Source organism: Tachyglossus aculeatus, chromosome 6 (genome assembly GCF_015852505.1).
Source record: "Tachyglossus aculeatus isolate mTacAcu1 chromosome 6, mTacAcu1.pri, whole genome shotgun sequence".
Lineage (NCBI taxonomy): Eukaryota > Metazoa > Chordata > Mammalia > Monotremata > Tachyglossidae > Tachyglossus > Tachyglossus aculeatus.
Genome location: NC_052071.1, coordinates 38,330,617 through 38,349,807, shown reverse-complemented (window position 1 = coordinate 38,349,807; position 19,191 = coordinate 38,330,617). Strand labels below are relative to the sequence as shown.

General features: G+C 59.0%; 1 protein-coding gene across 1 annotated transcript; it reads right to left on the bottom strand.

Annotated features, from left to right (window-relative positions):
• Positions 1–1,304: 1,304 nt before the first annotated feature.
• On the bottom strand, positions 1,305–18,938 carry ABCD1 (ATP binding cassette subfamily D member 1). The gene is made up of 10 exons (XM_038747811.1): positions 17,749–18,938; positions 15,088–15,268; positions 13,891–14,033; positions 13,580–13,754; positions 11,030–11,124; positions 8,682–8,827; positions 8,349–8,494; positions 5,276–5,360; positions 4,859–4,984; positions 1,305–3,477 (listed from the first exon to the last, which is right to left on the bottom strand). Exons 1-10 carry the CDS (start codon positions 18,631–18,633, stop codon positions 3,252–3,254), a joined length of 2,208 nt encoding a protein of 735 aa, XP_038603739.1. The 5' UTR covers positions 18,634–18,938; the 3' UTR covers positions 1,305–3,251.
• Between the last annotated feature and the right edge of the window lie 253 nt (positions 18,939–19,191).

Here is a 19,191-nt window from a genome sequence, read left to right as displayed (position 1 = left end):
TGGATACGAATGGGGGGACCTCTAGGTGTGTCGGGGGGGAGCAAGGGTTCAATAGTGAGAGAGAGAGAGAGAGGATTCAAGTCCATTAAGTAGGTTTCCTTTAGAGGATCGACGCGTGGGGCTGCAGTGGGAGAGGAGGGAAGATAGACAGGATGGAGACAGCTGTTTGAGCGCCTTAAAGCTGATGGTGAGGTGCCGAGACTTAGGGGGCAACCGACCTATGCCCCCCGCCCCCCCAATCCAGGAGAGAGATTAAGCAGCGTGGCTCAGTGGAAAGAGCCCGGGTTTTGGAGTCAGAGGCCATCGGTTCAAATCCCGGCTCTGCCCCTTGTCAGCTGTGTGACTTTGGGCGAGTCACTTCATTTCTCTGGGCCTCGGTTCCCTCACCTGGAAAATGGGGATGAAGACTGTGAGCCCCCCGTGGGCCAACCTGATCACTTTGTAAACTCCCCAGCGCTTAGAACAGTGCTTTGCACATAGTAAGCACTTAATAAATGCCATCATTATTATTATTTTTCTTATTATTAAACTGGTTTTCAAATGTATTCTTCCCAAAGCCCCTCAATCTTTACTCAATCAGAAGAAACACCCAGTTCAAACCCTGGGGATCTCACCTCGCCCCCGCCTCCACCCCTCCCCTCTGACCAAGACCCAGCTCTGGCAGCAGGACGCTGCCTGACTTGTCCCCCGGCTGTTTAAGGGGTACCCCAACTCTTCCGCTCTATTCTTCCTCATTTCTCCACCCCAGCCCCGGCCCCCCGGGCCCAACTCTTTCAGCCAGTCAGAGTGGTCCTGAATCACACCATCTTCACCTTCTCTCCATATAGTCCAGTGCTCTGCACACAGTAAGCGCTCAATAAATACGATTGACCATCGTCCTTCACCCACCTCCTGTACTGGTTACAACCGTTTCCTTTCCATGTGCCGGCCCCTCCTCCGAACCCCCAAAGTTCCCCTCACTCGAGGTCCAACTCTCTGCCCGTTTCTCTCAAGCATCTTTCCTACCTTCCTTCCACCCACCCCAGTGAGACCGCATCCCGGCCCATGATGAAGGCTTAGCACTGCTTGGCTGGAAGTGAGCCTGAGAATCCTTCTGGGGGTGGGGAGGTGGGGGGCACCAGCCTGTAATAATAATAATAATAATAATGATATTTGTTAAGCACTGTTCTAAGCGCCGGGGGGATACCAGGTGATCAGGTTGTCCCACGGGGGGCTCACAGTCTTCATCCCCATTTTACAGATGAGGGAACTGAGGCCCAGAGAAGTTAAGTGACTGGCCCAACGTCGCACAGCTAACTGGTGGAGCTGGGATTTGAACCCATGACCTCTGACTCCCAAGCTGGGGCTCTTTCCGTTGAGCCACGCTGTAGCTTCCCCCTGCACCCCCGTTACATCGTGGACCCGGGAAGGGCAGGCAGAATCCAGAACCCCACAAACCCACAGCCACGGGCCACTGAGGAACACAGGGCATTGCCCTCAACTGGCTCAGGGGCCGACCCTCTGAAAGAGACGGAGCCAGGAGGCGCGGGCGGATTTTCCAGTAGGATGTCTTTACTAAACGGGGGCTGGGCCCGGGGGGGGCATCGGCCTGACGACTAAGGCACAGTCGGCTGTGGGGAGCAGAAGTGCACTCATATAAAAACTGTTAGGAAGTGATGGTTTGGGGTTTGCATAGATGACGTCGTTGGTACCGTACAGGGGGTGGGGTAAGAAAGGAGGGTGATGGCTGACGGTCCCTTTCCTCTCACCGCTCCTCCCCGGACCCCATGTCACCAGGGGTCCCAGGGACAGTCAAAGTGCTCTGTTGCGAGGTGGGGGGGTGCGGTGGAGCCTGGAAAAGGTGGTACAGTCCAAAGGGGCACAGTGACGGGTTCATGGATGCTCGTGGACTCGGCCTGGCCCGCCAGCCTTGGCAGGACTGAACAATCTCCTCTCCCTTTACCCTCCGAGGCTCTCAAGGTACCCCTCCCCCCGCACCCACGCCGGGGTGCTAGGGGAACGCTTCACCTCCACTGGCCCAGCCCGGGCACTCAGAGTGGCAATCACTACAAATATAAAACTGGATTAAATACATCATTTCTTATCCAAGAGAAAGAGGGTGCTACATTCGCCGTTATCAAATTAGTAAAAAATACTGTGCAATTCTTCCCGCGCCGGGTGGGTGGGAGGTGAGGGGAGAGGAGGGGAGGCGGCTCACTGGAGCTGGAGCTGAGGGGTGGCGGTGATTGCTCAGGCAGTAGTCCCTCCCTCCCCCTGCTAGGGCAGTGGTCCTGGCTGGGGCTGGAACAGTGGCAGGCCTTCATGCTAGCTCAAGCCAGGAGGTTTGGTGGCAAGGAGAGGGGGAGGAACCCAGCTGGGTGGGCAGTGAATGAGGTCTGTCTGGTCAAGGGGCGTGCCCTCAAATGGACACCGACCGGGGCCCCCAATTTTAGAGGGGCGAGGAGCTCCAGGGTCCCACACAGGGGAGGGCAGCAGGACTCGATGGGGTAGGGGTCAAAGCCCCTGGGCTCAGCACGGACTTTGGCTGAAGGGGTGAAAGGAGAGCGAGAGGGACGGGGAGGGGAGAGACGTCAGTCTGGGAGAACGGAGCTTGCCGTACCCACCTCCCCCCAGCCCCGCAATGCTTCATGCAGGTGCGATTAGTGCGAAGGGAGAGGGGGGGATGCCTCAATTACATTTCTAAACTTCACAGTACTCAGCAGCGACCGCCCTCTTCACCCCTCCGGCTGTCCACCGTATGGGGAGGCTGGGAGGAGCGAGGGCAGGCGTGGAGGGGGGGGCAGGCAGGCAGGCACACGTATGGGCCCCCCTTCAGGCGGCCCGACCGGCCCGAGTCCTCCCTGCAAGCAGATTTTGAGCCAGGCCCCGGAAGCCGCGTCCAGCTGGGCCTCCTCAGATCACCACCGGGACGGACACGGGCTCCCAGCTCCTCTCCCACCTCACCCTCCAGCCTCTGAAGCCGAGGGAGGGAGCGGCTGAGTCCGGTCCCCCGGCGCCCACGGGCAGAGTCGGAGCCAGGGAAAGGCGGACAACAGCGGGTGGGCAGAGGGGGACGTCCTTGGACCGTGGCGACGGGCAGCGGGATGGGTTCCTGTCTACCCTTTCCTTCATGATACCGGATCTGGGAGCGTGGGGAACGGGGAGAACCGTTGGAGGAGAGGAATCTGGGATGGGGGCAGAGCCCCTCCCCGGAGCCTCAGCCGGGCTTGGTTTGTGACGGAGTCGGAGGGGACGACGGGGGCGGGGGGACCTCAGGGGCCCGGGGACCCGGTGCAGCCCGGAGAGGAACTGGGGCAGGCATCTTCACCTAGGATTTGGCGGAGTTCACTGAGCCGCTGCTGCATTTTGGGAATGCCGGCCAGCTGCTGCTCCAGCCGCTGCCTCTCCTCCGTCAGCGACACCCGGGCGGCCGAATCCAGCTTCTCGAACTTCCAGCCGCCCTCCCCGTCAAACTGCAGCAGATGTGTGTGGTACTTCCTGGGCCACGCAGGAGTGGGGAGAGAGCAAAGTAAGGAGGTGGGCGCCCAGCGATGCCCCGACTGCAACAGCACCGCACGGACTCCGGTCGGCCTGCGGGGACTGAATCTGCCCAGTCTGGGGTGGAGTGGAAGCAGACGGGGCTGGAACCAGTTGGGCCGGGACGAGTTGGGCCGGGTGTGACTGGGCTGGCTCCACTTCGACCCTCCGAAGCCTGAGACTCCTCCCTCTGACTGTAAGCTCCACCCTCTAGACTGCAAGTTCTTATAATAATAATAATGCTGGCATTTGTTAAGCGCTTATTATGTGCAAAGCACTGTTCTAAGCGCTGGGGGGGGATACAAGGTGATCAGGTTGTCCCACGTGGGGCTCACAGTCTTCATCCACATTTTACAGATGAGGTAACTGAGGCTCCGAGAAGTTAAGTGACTTGCCCAAGGTCATACAGCAGACATGTGGTGGAGCTGGGATTCAAACCCATGACCTCTGAGTCCAAAGACTCCCAAGCCCGGGCTCTTTCCACTGAGCCACGCTGCTGCTTCCTTCTGGACTGTACGCTCCTCCTCCTCCTCCTGCCTCTAGACTCTAAGCTCCTGTTGGGCAGGGGTCACATCTACCAAATCTGTTATACTGTACTTTCCCAAGCGTTTAGTACAGTGTTCTGCACACCGTAAGCGCTCGATAAATACGACTGACCGATCCAGGAGGCAACGATGTGTTGCGGTGGACTTTTCGGGTCCCGAGCCAGTCAGGGACTTGCCGTTTCGAGTCTCTAGGCAGGGGTGGGACCGGTGACGAGCCTCACAGGGCAGACCCCACAGCCATCAAGGATCAGGCTGAACTTCCATACGTGGGTGGGCCAGAAGGTGGGAAGCAAGAGCCTCCTGAAATAAATCCCCTGGGACCAATGTGATGGGCACTTGTGCTCATGTCCTCCAGGAGGGAGGCGGTGGGCCCCGCAGCCCGACTGGGTGCGGCCACCCCAGGTCTGGGCTCAGCTCGGGCCAGGCGACCGGGTTTCAGGCCGGACCCTTTCCGGACCCCTGGCCTCCGCCACCCGGCCCACCTCTCACCCCTCTGCTTGCCCAAAACATGGATCCCTCTCCCCTCGGCCCTCCTGGCCCCCCTACACAGACACCTGCCGCGGGATCTTGGTACGCTGGGCCTTGCTGTAGCAGAGGTGGCAACAGACAGGCTGTTGCACTGGCAGAGAAATCCCTAGAGCCCTCGGCTTCCTCTTCTCGGTGTGGAAGGGGGTGGGGAGTGTGGCGCGGCCTCCCCACCACAGCCCTGACAGCTGCGGCCACTTCCTTCTCCTCCTCTTTCTCCCCCTTCTGAAAGGCCCCAGATAACCTGGCCTCTGAAGATGCCACACGCTTACCACAGGGAGGGCCGGTGAGTGATGGACAGCAGAGCGATACCCGCGTCCTTGGCAGCCTGGAATATCTTTCCCTCGACGTCGATGCTCACCGCACTCGTGCATTCATCCAAGAGGGCGTATTTGGGCCTAGATAAGAGGAGGAGGAGGAAGTTCGGCCTGACAAACTCCACCTCCACAGATGTAGGAGTCCGTTCCCTCTGTCCGGTTGCCCCCCTTTCCCTCGGCCTTCCCTGCAAACGGGCAGCCCGGGCCTCGCCAAGGAAGCGGCAGGGTGGGATGGCGAGGCCAGGATGGGAACGTGCCCCTCTGCCTCCGGTCTCAGCTAAGACTCTCAACGGCCCACAACCTTTCGGCTAAGTCACCTGCCCCCTCCCCTTCCCCGCCTGCATACACATATATGTGTACGTACGCACTGACCTGTGATAAAACATGCGGGCCATCCCAATTCGCTGCTTCTCTCCACCTGACAGGACGTCCTTCCAGTCACAGATGGCTTCCCAACCTGCCACGAAGTGAGGAGGGGAAATGGGCAGTCAGAGAGCTGCCAACCTGTTGGTTCATTCATTCAATCGTATTTATTGAGCGCTTACTGTGTGCGGAGCGCTTGGGAAGTACAAGTCGGCAACATCTAGAGACGGTCCCTGCCCAACAACGGGCTCACAGTCTAGAAGGGGGAGACAAGCAACAAAACAAAACATATGGGGTTCGTGTCCCCAGCAGTGAAGGGAGCGGGAGGTGAGTGGCCCCATCCTGGTGACACAATGGCTCGAGGCGGGTCCCGAAGCAGCGTGGCTCAGTGGAAAGAGCCCGGGCTTGGGAGTCAGAGGCCATGGGTTCAAATCCCGACTCTGCCACTGTCAGCTGTGTGACCTTGGGCAAGTCACTTAACTTCTCAGAGCCTCAGTTACCTCATCTCTAAAATGGGGATTAAGACTGTGAGCCCCATGTGGGACAACCTGATTACCCTGTATTCCCCCAGTGCTTAGAACAGTGGTTGGCACATAGTAAACACTTAACAAATGCCACCATTATTATTATTATCTTCCTGGACTCAACCTTCCCCACAGTGGTCGCCTTCTCCTGGAAACATTAACCAACCTCAGCTTCACTGACACTGTTCTCTCCTAGTTCTCCTCCTAGCTCTCTGGCCTCTCATTCTCAGTCTCTTTCGCGGGCTCCTCTGCCTCCCATCCCCTAACTGTGGGAGTCCCTCCGCGTTCAGTTCTGGGTCCCCTTCAATTCTCCATCTACACCCACTCCCTTGGAGAACTCATTCACTCCCATGCCTTCAACTACCACTTCTATGCGGATGATTCCCAAATCTACACCTCCAGCCCTGATCTCTCTCCCTCTCCGCAGTCTCGTATACCCGCCGGCCTTCAGGACATCTCTACTTAATAATAATAATAATGATGGCATTTATTAAGCATTTACTATGTGCAAAGCACTGTTCTAAGCACTGGGGGGATACAAGGCGATCAGGTTGTCCCACAGGGGGCTCACAATCAATCCCCATTTTACAGATGAGGTAACTGAGGCACAGAGAGTCCCACCGACACCTCCGACTTAGTATATCCAAAACAGAACGCCTCATATTCCCACTCAAACCCCGTCCTCCTGATTTTCCCACCTCTTTAGAAGGCGCCGCCATTCTCCCTGTCTCACAAGCCCGTAATCTTGACGTCGTCCTCGCCTCAGTGGAAAGAGCACGGGCTTTGGAGCCAGAGGGCATGGGTTCGAATCCCAGCTCCACCACATGTTTGCTGTGTGACTTTGGGCAAGTCACTTAACTTCTCTGTGCCTCAGTTCCCTCATCTGTCAAATGGCGATGAAGACTGGGAGCCCCACGTGGGACAACCTGATCACCTTGTATCCCCCCAGCACTTAGAACAGTGCTTTGCACATAGTAAGTGCTTAACAAATGCCATTATTATACAGCGCTTAGAACAGTGCTTTGCACATAGTAAGTGCTTAACAAATGCCATCATTATTATTATTATTCAACCCACATATTCAAACTATCACCAGATCCAGTTGGTTCAGCCTTCACGACATTGCTAACACCCACCTTTTCCTCTCCACCCAAACTGATACCACGTTAATCCCAACGCTTAGTCTATCCTGCCTTGGTTATTCCATCAAATCCCTTGCTGACCTCCCTGCCTCTTATATCTCCCCACTCCAGTCCACACTTCACTCTGCTGCCCGGACAAATCTTCTACAAAAACATTCAGTCTATGTTTCGCCACTGAAGAACCTCCAGTGGCTGCCCACCTACCTCTGCATTAAACGAGAGCTCCTTCCCAGGAAACTGCTTTCCTACCCCAGCCCACACATTTTGCTGTAATAATAACAATAATAATAATAATAATAATGGTATTTGTTAAGCGCTATGTGCCAAGCACTAAGTGCTGGGGGGATACAAGGCAATCAGGTTGTCCCACGTGGGGCTCACAATCTTAATCCCCATTTTACAGATGAGGGAACTGGGGCACAGAGAAGTTAAGTGACTTGCCCAAAGTCACACAGCTGACAATTGAGAGGCAGCGTGGCTCAGTGGAAAGAGCCCGGGTTTTGGAGTCAGAGGTCATGGGTTCGAATCCCAGCTCCGCCACTTGTCAGCTGTGTGACTTTGGGCAAGTCACTTCACTTCTCTGGGCCTCAGTTACCCCATCTGTAAAATGGGGATGAAGACTCTGAGGCCCCCGTGGGACAACCTGATCACCTTGTAACTTCCCTGGCGCTTAGAACGGTGCTCTGCACATAGTAAGCGCTTAATAAATGCCATCATTATTATTATTATTAATTGGCAGAGCCGGGATTTGGACCCATGACCCCTGACTCCAAAGCCCGGGCTCTTTCCACTGAGCCACGGTACTTCTCTAATGCCAACCTACCCACTGTAGCTCGATCTCGTTGATCTTGCCACTCATTCACATCCTGCCTCTGGACCGCAACGCCCTCCCTCTTCATAGCTGACGGACGAACACTCTCCCCACCTTCAAAGCCTTATTAAAAGTTCATCACCTCCAAGAGGCCTTCCCCTTCATTTCCTCTCTCCCTTCTTGGATTTACACCCTTTATCCAGTGCTTAGAACAGCAGAACACATAGTAAGCGCTTTATAAATGCCATCGTTCTAATTATTATTATCATCAATCAATCATATTTATTGAGCGCTTACTGTGTGCAGAGCACTGTACTAAGCACTTATTATCATTCACCCCTCCCTCAGCACTTATGTATGTATCTGTAATTTATTTATTTACATTAACGCCTGCCTCCCCCCCTAGACTGCAAGCTCGTTGTGGGCGGGGAAAGTGTACACCAACTCGACTCTGTTACGCTGTACTTTTCCAAGTGCTTAGTAAAGTGCTCTGCACGTAGTAAGTGCTTAATAAATACCATTGATCGATTCCCCAGGATTTCTGATTCCTGTCCCCAAGCCCTCGCTGTGCCACCCCACCCCTGCCCCTACCACGGGTCTCTTACCTCCCTCCCGTTGGACGATGTGATTGAGACTGACGATGTCCAGGATGGCCTCCAGGTTGCGGTCAGAGTAGCCCTTCCTTGCCATATCCTCCTTCGTGTCGGGGTAGATGACCTGATCCCGCAGGGAGCCCACTGACATGTAGGGCCTACGGAAACACACCCCACCCGCTCTGTCAAGATGCGATGCCCTCCCTCGCTGCCCCTGCCCGCAAGGTTCAGACTGGACGCTGGTACCAGGAGGAGGCATGGAGCCTGCCGGGGAGGGGGTGGTGCCCTTGGGGTGGGGAGTCCCCGGCCCCCAGGCTGGGGGACAGGACAGGGGCTGCTCCTCACCTCTGGGGGATGTAAAACATGCGCTGGGGCGGGGGCTTGTACAGGACTCCGCCGTAGGCCGGCCACAGCCCACCCAGGATCCGGAAGAGCGAGCTCTTGCCGCAGCCGTTGGGACCCGTGATCAGCAGGTGCATCCCTTCTTCCACCTACAAGGGAGCGCCCGGGGTGGAGGGAGGCCGACGGCAGGGGTCTGTTGAGGGGGAAGGGGGCCTGCCCCACTCCATTTCCCTCCCCTCTTTCATTCAATCGTATTTATCGAGCGCTTACTGTGTGCAGAGCACTGGACTTCTTCCCAACTCTCCCTACACAAGTGACACACGGGGGGAGGAGAAAGGGGGGAAGAAGGGGAGAGGAAGTGGAGCCTTTTGGTGGCCCGAGAGGGACTCCAGGTTCGTGTGTGAAATAACCAAGGCAGCGGGATTAAAGAGAAGTTCATCCCCTCTCCTCTGGCCTGGGCCTCCTTCCCCCTTCATATCTGGCAGACCAGCATTTTTCCCACCTCAAATCCCATCTCCTCCAAGAGGCCTTCCAAGACACACCCTTCGGTTCCCCACCCTATTCACCTTCCCTTCTGTGTCACTTTGCACTTAGTGTGTACCCCTTAAGTACTTTGGTATTCACTCCACCCATAGCCCCACAACTCCTACGTCCATATCACTACACTCTGCTACTTCTTTTTTTTTGGTTTTTCTTTTTGGTATTTCTTTAATAATAATAATAATGGCATTTATCAAGCGCTTACTATGTGCAGTCTAGACTGTGAGCCCACTGTTGGGTAGGGACCGTCTCTATATGTTGCCAACTTGTACTTCCCAAGTGCTTAGTACAGTGCTCTGCACACAGTAAGCGCTAGATAAATACGATTGAATGAATGAATGAATGAACGTGCAAAGCACTGTTCTAAGCGCTGGGGAAGATTACAAGGTGATCGGATTGTCCCACGGGGGGCTCACAGTCTTCATCCCCACTTTACAGATGAGGTAACTGAGGCTCACAGAAGTTAAATGACTTGCCCAAGGTCACAAGGCAGACATGTGGCGGAGCCGGGATTCGAACCCATGACCGCTGACTCCAAAGCCCGAGCTCTTTCCACTGAGCCACGCAGTGCTTACTATGTGCCAATTTGTACTTCCCAAGCGCTTAGTACAGTGCTCTGCACACAGTAAGCGCTCAATAAATACGACAATGAATGAATGTGCCAGGTACCACACTAAGCATTGGGGTAGATACAAGCTAGTCAGGTTGGACCCAATCCCTGTCCCATACGGGGCTCACAACCTTAAACCCCACATTACAGATGAGGTAACTGAGGCACAGAGAAGTTAAGTGACTTGCCCAAGGTCACACAGCAGACAAGTGGCATAACCAGGACCAGAATCCAGGTCCTTCCGATTTCCAGGCCAGTGCTCTACCCTTACAGATGAGGTAAATGAGGCACAGAGAAGTTAAGCGACACGCCCAAGGTCACACAGCGGACACGTGGCGGGGCTGGGATTAGAATCTGTAATTCATTTATCTGTAATTTATTTTAATGTCTGTCTTCCCCCTTAGTGAGGGTACAGATTGCATCTAGCAACTCTACTGAATTTTCTTCTCCTTAGCACTTAGTAGAGCGCTCTTCTCACAGCAAGGGCTTAATCAACACAAATGTCTGATAGGGAAGCCAGCCCCCGCTTTGCTCCCAAGCAGAAATCCACTGCGCTCCAGGAGAAGTCCAGGAGGAGGTGGAGAAGCTCCGGCTGGACTCTCCCCCGGGGGGCAAAGGGTGACGGGACGGGAGCAGAGATAAAGCCCAGAGCAAGGATCTACTGGAGGAGGGCGGGGAAGGGAGAGGGCAGAAGGATAAAGGGCAGAGGGCCCCCAAGGCCCCAAGCCAGCTGATGCTCCCAGGTTGGCTCCCGTCTCCCTTATCTTCCGGCGGGGAGGCCGCTGACCTGGGGATCTGTGGCCTCTTCCCTTGACCTTAGCTCCTCCACCGCTACGTGGAGGTGGGGCCGGCAGTCAGGGAGAGGGTGCTCTGGGGAGCTGATTTTCCAGGAAGGGAGCTCTGCCCTACGGGAGCTCCCCAGGCCGGCAGAACTCTCCTCCCTCCTCCTCTGCACAGCTTGGCGCAGCCCAAGCCTCCGACCCTGACCCTCTGGCATCCCCTACTCTTCGGGCCCGAGGGCACCCTTCAATGTCCCCCGTTGCCCAAACGCACACACCCACACACACACACACACACAGACACACACAGCTCGGCCCCGGCCTGCCGCGCTCCCCAGCTCCGGCCCCCTTGGTGCCCCCACGGCTCCCCAGCTCCGGCCCCTGGAGTCTGCCCTGGTGCCCCCGTGGCTCCCCCTGCCCACCTTGATGTTCAGGCCGGCCACCACCACATCCCCCGTGGGGGTGATGATGGGAATGTTCTCACAGATGATTCCGTGCTCCACGTCCACCACCTGACCTGGGGGCGAAAGGGGGTGTGAGAGGGCCGGGCGGGCGACCGGCCCCCTCGCTGCCTCAGCCTCAGGGGGAGGAAGAAGGGAGGAAGAGCGTGTTCCTAAACAGGACTGGTCCATAAAGGAGTGCTGAGGGTTTTTACTGCTCGCCCTCCCTCCGCCATCTTACAACCGGGAGACAGGGGCAGAGAGAGGGTCAGGATTTTGGTCAGGAAGCCATGACAACCGCTGGCCTAGAAACCACACCTCTGCCTCTGTCTTCTTAACCACTGGGGCCCCATCTCTCCTACCCTCCTTGAAATACACACACACGCACACCCACACACTGATAACACAGTCAACCACTCCCTCCATTACAGTCTCTGCTTCCCAAATGGTGAAGTCCATACTTCATGCTGCTGCCCGGATTATCTTTGTCCAGAAACGCTCTGGGCATATTACTCCCCTCCTCAAAAATCTCCAGTGGCTACCAATCAATCTGCGCATCAGGCAGAAACTCCTCACCCTGGGCTTCCAGGCTGTCCATCCCCTCGCCCCTTCCTACCTCACCTCCCTTCTCTCCTTCTACTGCCCAGCCCGCACCCTCCGCTCCTCCGCCGCTAATCTCCTCACCGTACCTCGTTCTCGCCTGTCCCACCATCGACCCCCGGCCCACGTCATCCCCCGGGCCCGGAATGCCCTCCCTCTGCCCATCCGCCAAGCTCGCTCTCTTCCTCCCTTCAAGGCCCTGCTGAGAGCTCACCTCCTCCAGGAGGCCTTCCCAGACTGAGCCCTTTCCTTCCTCTCCCCCTCGTCCCCCTCTCCATCCCCCCATCTTACCTCCTTCCCTTCCCCACAGCACCTGTATATATGTATATATGTTTGTACATATTTATTACTCTATTTATTTATTTATTTTACTTGTACATATCTATCCTATTTATTTTATTTTGTTAGTATGTTTGGTTTTGTTCTCTGTCTCCCCCTTTTAGACTGTGAGCCCACTGTTGGGTAGGGACTGTCTCTATATGTTGCCAATTTGTACTTCCCAAGCGCTTAGTACAGTGCTCTGCACATAGTAAGCGCTCAATAAATACGACTGATGATGATGATGATGATGATGATGATGAAGTCCCCATCAGCGTCCTCCCCAACAGGCCTAGGGGGTTCCCTAAGAGGGTCTTCCCTGCAGGAGTCGCAGGATGAGCCAGCTCCATGTTAAGGCCTCTCACTTGGGAAGGACGGCGTTCCGAGAAGGGCACGGTTTACGTATGTGTACAAAACCACGGGGGGGTGTGGACTGGGAGACGTGGGATTGTTGTTCACCAAATCCCACAATAACAGGATGAGGGAAAGCCCACTGGAAGCTGGGAGGGGCTGGTTTGGAACAAACACAAGGAAACACCAGGAGGGACAGCCTTGTGGAAAGAGCCCGGGCATGGCACTCACAGGACCTGGGTTCTAATCCCAGCTATGCCACTAGCTCAGACAAGGGGCGAGAACCTGAGCAAACACAGTTCTTCCTCGCTTAATTGCTTGCCTTCGGACTCAACCTAAACTGAATCGTCCCAATTCTTAGACTCTGTTCAAGGTAGGGCATTACTATTTAAAATATTTTTACAGAACGCTCAGCCCATACTGGTTTTTCTGCAAGAACGAAACCTTATTACTCTATTTATTTGTACATATTTACTCTATTTATTTTATTTTGTTAATACGTTTTGTTCTGTTGTCCGTCTCCCCCGTCTAGACTGTGAGCCCGCTGTTGGGTAGGGACCGTCTCTATAGGTTGCCAACTTGTACTTCCCAAGCGCTTAGTGCAGTGCTCTGCACACGGTAAGCGCTCAATAAATACGATTGAATGAATGAATGGCTTGCTGCATCACCTTGGTCAAGTCACTTCACTTCTCTGGGCCTCAGTTTCCTCACCTGCAAAATGGAGCTAAAGTACCAATTCTCCCCGCCCCTTGGATCGTGAGTGCTGTGTGAGATGGCGACTGGGTCTGATCTGATTACGCAGCGTCTACCCCAGTGGCTAGCGCGTAAGAAGGCCTTACTCAAACTCATCATGACTTTACACAGCGCGGGCAAAGCATAGGGAATCCTGCTGCCCCGGGTGAGTTGTGGAGGTAAAAGACATAAATCGGTTCCAAAACGGCCCGCGATGGGTCACGGGGGGGTGATGTCGGAACGGACGAGAGGTTCGTGATGGGTTATAAGAGGGAAGAGTCAAGGTTGTTGGAAGTTCGTGACCCCGACCGGGTGAGCGGCTGTTTGGAGGGTGTCCGACCCCCTGTGCTCTGGGGCCGCGGTAGCCTGGGAGACCGACGGCGGATCGGTAGTCCACTGGCCTGGCCCACAAGGCAGCCCACCCCGGCCCCTGGGCCTCCAAGTGGGACTTCAGCCTCCCTCCCTGAGTGCCCTGAGGCCCCTGGGCCAGGCCCCTCAGGTCGGGGAAGGGGTGGGGGACAGAGGACCTACCTCTGATCTGCGGAGGCCCCTCCACTCGAGTCCCGGGCTTCACGACGGCCTGGGCCCCCGCCGAGGCCGGGGCGTCCGCCAACTCCCGGGCCCGCTGGAAGTTGCAGCGCTGCACCGCCTCAAACACGTGGAACATCTCGTGCACCCGGGCCGTGTAGCCCGCCAGCTCCGTCACCTGAGGGAGGGAAGGAGGGCAGAGGGCAGGGAAAGGGAGGGGCGTCCCGCCCCCACCCCGCCGCCCCCACCGGGGCCGGGGACCCGAAGGTGGGGGGAGCCGGCAGGGCCCACTGAGGGGAGGCCTCCAGACATACCTCTTTGTAGGAGGACATGACTCTCTCGATGGCGTCGGCGGCGGCTGTGAGGAGGTTGCGGGCTGTGGTGAAGGCCTCTGCGCGTTCGCTCACCAGGTCCTCTTCCTTCATCTCCAGAGCCGCTTTCTTCACCGCCTCTGAATCTGCGGGACGGAGGGGCGCGGGAACAGGAAGGGAACGGAGTCAGCCTCTCCTGGCCACCCCCTCAAACGCAAAATGGCAGAGCCGCTGGCTCACTTCTCCTTCCCCTCCATCCGGGCAGGGAACGACCCTGGTGGAGTTGGATCTGCTTCCTCATTCCCCATCACCCTGAGGATCCCCCACCCCCCGCCCCACATCTCTAACCTCTGAGCGGAGGCTGACCCTCCTCCGCGGGAGAGACTCAAGAAGCCCCAACTCTCCCGCCCCCAACTTTGGTGCCCTTTCTCCGCCTTCACTGCCCGGAGCTGGCTCCGATTCCTCGGCCTTCCTGGGTCAAAGAGTCAAGGTAGCAGTGGCTCTGGAAAAGGAGTGGCCCTCTGGTTTCTTAAAGGAGGGCCTTCTCAGGAATTCCCCCTCAGGGGTTAATCCTGAGGCCTGCTCCATCCCCAACCTCCTATCGCAGATGCTGTGGCCTAGTGGAAAGAAATTGGGGCTAGGAGTCAGGAGATCTGGCTTCCAGACCCAGCTTTGCCACTGGTTTGCAACGTGGCCTTAAGCAAGTCACCTCACTTCTCTAGGTCTCAGTTTCATATCTGAAAAATGGGGGCTAAGAGATCTGCTGCTCGCTCGCCTTCTCTCTAAGATTGTCAGCCATGACAGGAAAAGACCCAAGTGCTCAGCGCAGTGCTGGGCCACGGAGCAAGAGCTCAATAAATATCCTAACTGAGAGATTGGCCCTTGCCCAGATGGACTAGATGACCCCTCCCGGCCCCTTCCCGGCCTTGGATTTCAGGTCCGTCGAGGATAGGTCCCTCGGACCGGGAGGGCGATGCGCTCCTGGACCATCCGGGGTCAGCGCCCTGCCGGCTCTCGGACCCAGTACCGATCCACAAAGGGCGGCTCAGAACCCATGCCCACCCTCCCTCCTCCTGTCCACCCCACGGCTCCCCCAGGACCCCCAGACGGTCCAGGAAGGGCCGGTTCTGGTTTCCCCACCCGCGGCCCCGCTGCTTTTGGTTACGAGAGTCCGGGGGCGGTCCCCCGGGAGCCGCTTACCTGTCTCCGAGTAGCCGGTGGCGGTGATGATTGGCACGGCCACCATGACTAGGCCGGACGCGCTCCAGACGTACTTCATGAGGAACTGCTCCAGCATGACGTACCAGAGGCGTTTGAGCAGGATCAGGTTGATTTGGGAGGCCAGATCCCGGTAGCTGTGCTGTAGCAGTGACAGCTCCACCTGGGAGGACATCATCATCATCAATCGTATTTATTGAGCGCTTACTATGTGCAGAGCACTGTACTAAGCGCTTGGGAAGTATTAATTGGCAACATATAACATGACATGACACAGCCTGATGCCGGGGGGCTGCGTGGGGCTGAGACACCTCCTGCCCACCCCCGGGTGGTAACACCTAGGCCTAACCTGGCCCGGGAGCCAGAAGACGGGGCACCATAAACCCACCGGAACCCATCGTGCTGCACTCCATCCTTGGAAGCGCCCTTGCTTCCACGTCTCCCAAGCCCCAGCTCCGTGGGGGCAGGAGAGCAGCCTGGACCTTGTTCCCTGGGGGTCCGGCTGGCCGTGAGCCCCCAGTACAGGGCGGGGGATTTTCCCATGGCCCACCGTCGCCCCTTCCCCTCGCCACGCCCGTGTCAGGCCCTGGGGACAGACCGATGCTCTGGAAGCCTCCTTCCCTGCAGCCGCTTCGTGCCCGGGCAGACCCCGGTCAGCCTCTCAGCTCCGGAAAGTATCTCTGCCAACGGACCCCAGGACCCGCCATCTGTCTGCCTCTTCCACCCTCCTCCCTATGTCTCCCAGCTCCTCACACCTCTGATTGACCCTTCTCCCACCCCATGGGAAGGGATCTCTGCCTGGGCCTCGAGTCCCATCCGCTAAGAGCCCAGCGAGCCACACCTTCCCCTCCATCCAGAGCCCACACCCCCAGGCCCGTTCAGAGCCAGCACCTGTTCCAGGCCTGGAGAGAATGTCACAGGTTTGAGGGCTGGCAAAGAGCCCAGAGAGGGGGCATGAGCGAAATCCAAGCCCCTCTGCCCGTGCCCTGCCCCCAAGTCTGCCGGGCCAGAGGCCAGGATGGGCAGCACACTCCTCCCGCCCCAGGGAAAAACACCTTCTGAAAGCGGAAGGGAGCGAGGGCAGAGGCAGCAGCAATGGGAGCGCTGGCAGACGGGGCACGAGGGAGGGAGGGAGAGGGAGGAGGAGGCGGTGGCGGAGATAAGCAGAGCGCCGGCCTGGAGTAACCTCCCAGTCGAGCCCCAAGGCTGTGCTGGCTGCTGCTGGGTTGGGTCCAGCAGTCTCTCTCGTCCCCGGCGGCGGCAGAAACCAAGCGCCAGATACCACCCGGGGCCGGTGGCGGGGAAGGGGAGGCTGGAAGCAGCTGGCCGGCTGACCGGCCGGAAACGGGAGAGGGATTCGGGCCTGCGTGGGCCTTACTGGGGGAAGGGGATCTCGGGCCTTGCTCCACAGAGGTCCAGAGGCCGGGGCGGGCAACCGGGGACAGAAGCTAGGTGGAGGGATAGAGGTCAGGGTCTGGGGTCAGGGGCCGGGGGCATGTGGCCAGACCGGGCTGGGCGGCTCTCCCTGGCTCATCCTCGCCTGCAGAAAGGGGCAAGGGAGTGGGAGGAGCGAACAGCTGGCTGGAGCAGAGACAAACAGATGTTACACAACTTCCCTGGGCACCCCCAGAGACGGGTCAGGAAGCTGCACGATCCCACGCCTGCTCCCCATGGGCCCCCTGGTCCTGGGCCATCTGGGCCGCCGGGCGGGAGCGGATCCTCCGTCCCGACCCCGGCCAGGAACGCCCCGGGAGCGGCCCCCCCGGCCCAGAGGGAGGCCCACCCCACGGCCCCGGTGGGGGATGTCGGCTGGGTGCCCCACCGCCGCTCGTTAACCCCACGCTTCGGCCTGAGTCACTCCATAACCCCTGGCCCCACGCCGGACTCCGGGGGCAGGCTGCGAGCCAGCTGGGCTTGGGCAAGTCACAGAGAGCGGTGGGAAGGGCCGGGGGCGTCTGGAGGCCCAGAGGTGGGGCTCATCCCCAATTTCCTGCCACGGCTCGCTGGGCTCAGGCCCTGCGGGTTCAGGGCGCTCCATTTCGCCCACTCCACTCGCTTGGGTCAACGAGGCCCTCAAGCTGGCCGGGAGCCCACTCCCCTCCCTGACCCCAGGACTGCTGGGGAGCACGGGGTGGGGGGCCAGGGGGAGGGGCTTTCCAGCGAGCGAGGAACTTTGCTCTGGAGAAAAGGTGCCCGAGAGGCAGACCGAGAGGCAGCGGGGCCGCAGGGAAACGAGCCATTCGAGAGGGCGGGAAAGGACGAGATGAGACCTGACTGAGCTCTCCCGGCTCAAACCGCTACAATTCCCCAGCACCAAGGGCGGCCGAACCCCAGACGAGCAACGGGGAAATCAGAAGGGCCCCCGGCCTGTCCCGTCCGGTGGGGCCCCCCAGGCCTCGGGGCCTCCGGCCCCCTCCCTCTCACTTCCTGCTCCATGTCCCCAAGGGCAGCCAGGCCTCAGCGCTTCCAGCCCCGCTCTAGTCCCGCTTCCCTGCCAAGACACAGGCTCCCCCGGCCCCACCCCGCAGTTCCTCATTCAACTCTGCCCTCTTCTCCTCCCTTCCCCTGTCCTTCGTCCCTGCAGCCCCCGGGTCCACCGCCCGCCACCCCAGCCGGCTCCAGCTGCCCGAAGGCCCCCCGCACCTGGTGTCCCCCGTAGAAGGCGATCTCCTCCGAGTTGGCCACCACCCGCGAGTGCATGTAGCGCAGCTCGCCCTTCCTCCGCGCCTCCTCGGCCACCAGCTCCCCAAACTTCGGCGAGCAGGCCCGCAGCACCTTGGCCGTGAGGAACACCACCAGTCCGGCGATGGCCGACGGCCAGGCCGTGCCCGCCCCCCGAGCCCGGGCCGTGCCCAGCAGGGTGTAGGAGGTCACCGCCACGTCCAGGAGCGGCTTGGTGAGGTTGGAGTAGAGGTGGGCGACGGAGGCGGCGAAGGCCACCACGTCTTCCGTCAGCGACTGGTCCGGATTGCGCAGCCTCCCGTCCATGTTACTGACCCGATAGTAGGTCTGCTGGGCAAAATAGAGTCGGTAGGCGTGGGCCACCAGCCGGCTGCGGAAGGCCAGGGCCAGCTGGCCCTCCAGGTAGCGGATGGCGCTGTTGACGAAGGTGGCGGGCAGGGCGATGAGCAGCCACTGCAGCAGCTGCCAGGCGAAGGCCCGGGGGTTCTTCCGGACGATGCAGCGGGCGAGCCGGCCATCCAGCTGGGCCACGTACACCGAGAGGAACGTCCGGCTGACGAGGGCCGCGGAGTGCAGGGCCAGCAGCCCGGTCTCCCGGCACAGGATCCTGGGGAAGAGCAGCCGCAGGAGCCTCAGCAGCCGTCGCAGGAACACGCGGTTCACACCCCTTCCCGCCTTCGCCGACGCCTCCTCTCCGGGCTCCTCGGGCGGGAGCTTCTGGGGGGCCGGGCGCAGCAGCGGGTACAGCTTGCGGGCCCCATAGGCCGCCAGGGCCAGCACCAGGGCGGCCCGCCTCAGGGTGGCCGCCCGGGATGCTCGGGGCGCGCAGAGCGAGAGCACGGGCATGGGGGGTCCCCTGGCGAGGCCGTTGCTGGGGCCACCGGGGTTGTCGCTGCGGGGCCGCTGGGTGCGCTGCTATGGCAACCCAAGGCGTCACCGTGGCAACCGGGTGGTCCCTATGGCACTGGGGGAGGATGGAGAGGGGCGGGCCTGGTGGTTCTGCCCCTCCCCGGGCTGTCTCCAGTGGTGGTCCTGGTGGTCCGAGGCGTGGGTGGGGGGCTGTGGGGATGGGGAGGGGGCTTCGTGTCCTTGTCGTCCTCCTCCCCCCGGCTCAGCCCCCGCCCTGGGCACCAGCTGCGTCGCCCGAGTCCTCCAACCTGGCAGGCTTGGGCCACACTGACTCCGCCACCGGCCCACAATCCCCACCCCCCCCGAGGCGAGCGAGACGGGGGGAAGAGCCGCCGGCCAGAGCGTCCCCGCCCCCCTCCCGCCTCCCCCCGCCCCCCGATCATAGAGACGTTGGAGGAGGAAGTGGGCCAGAACGGCCCGGACTGCCCTCCCTCCGCACATCCGCCCAGCAAGAAGGGCCCTTCAAGGCCCTTCTGAGAGCTCACCTCCTCCAGG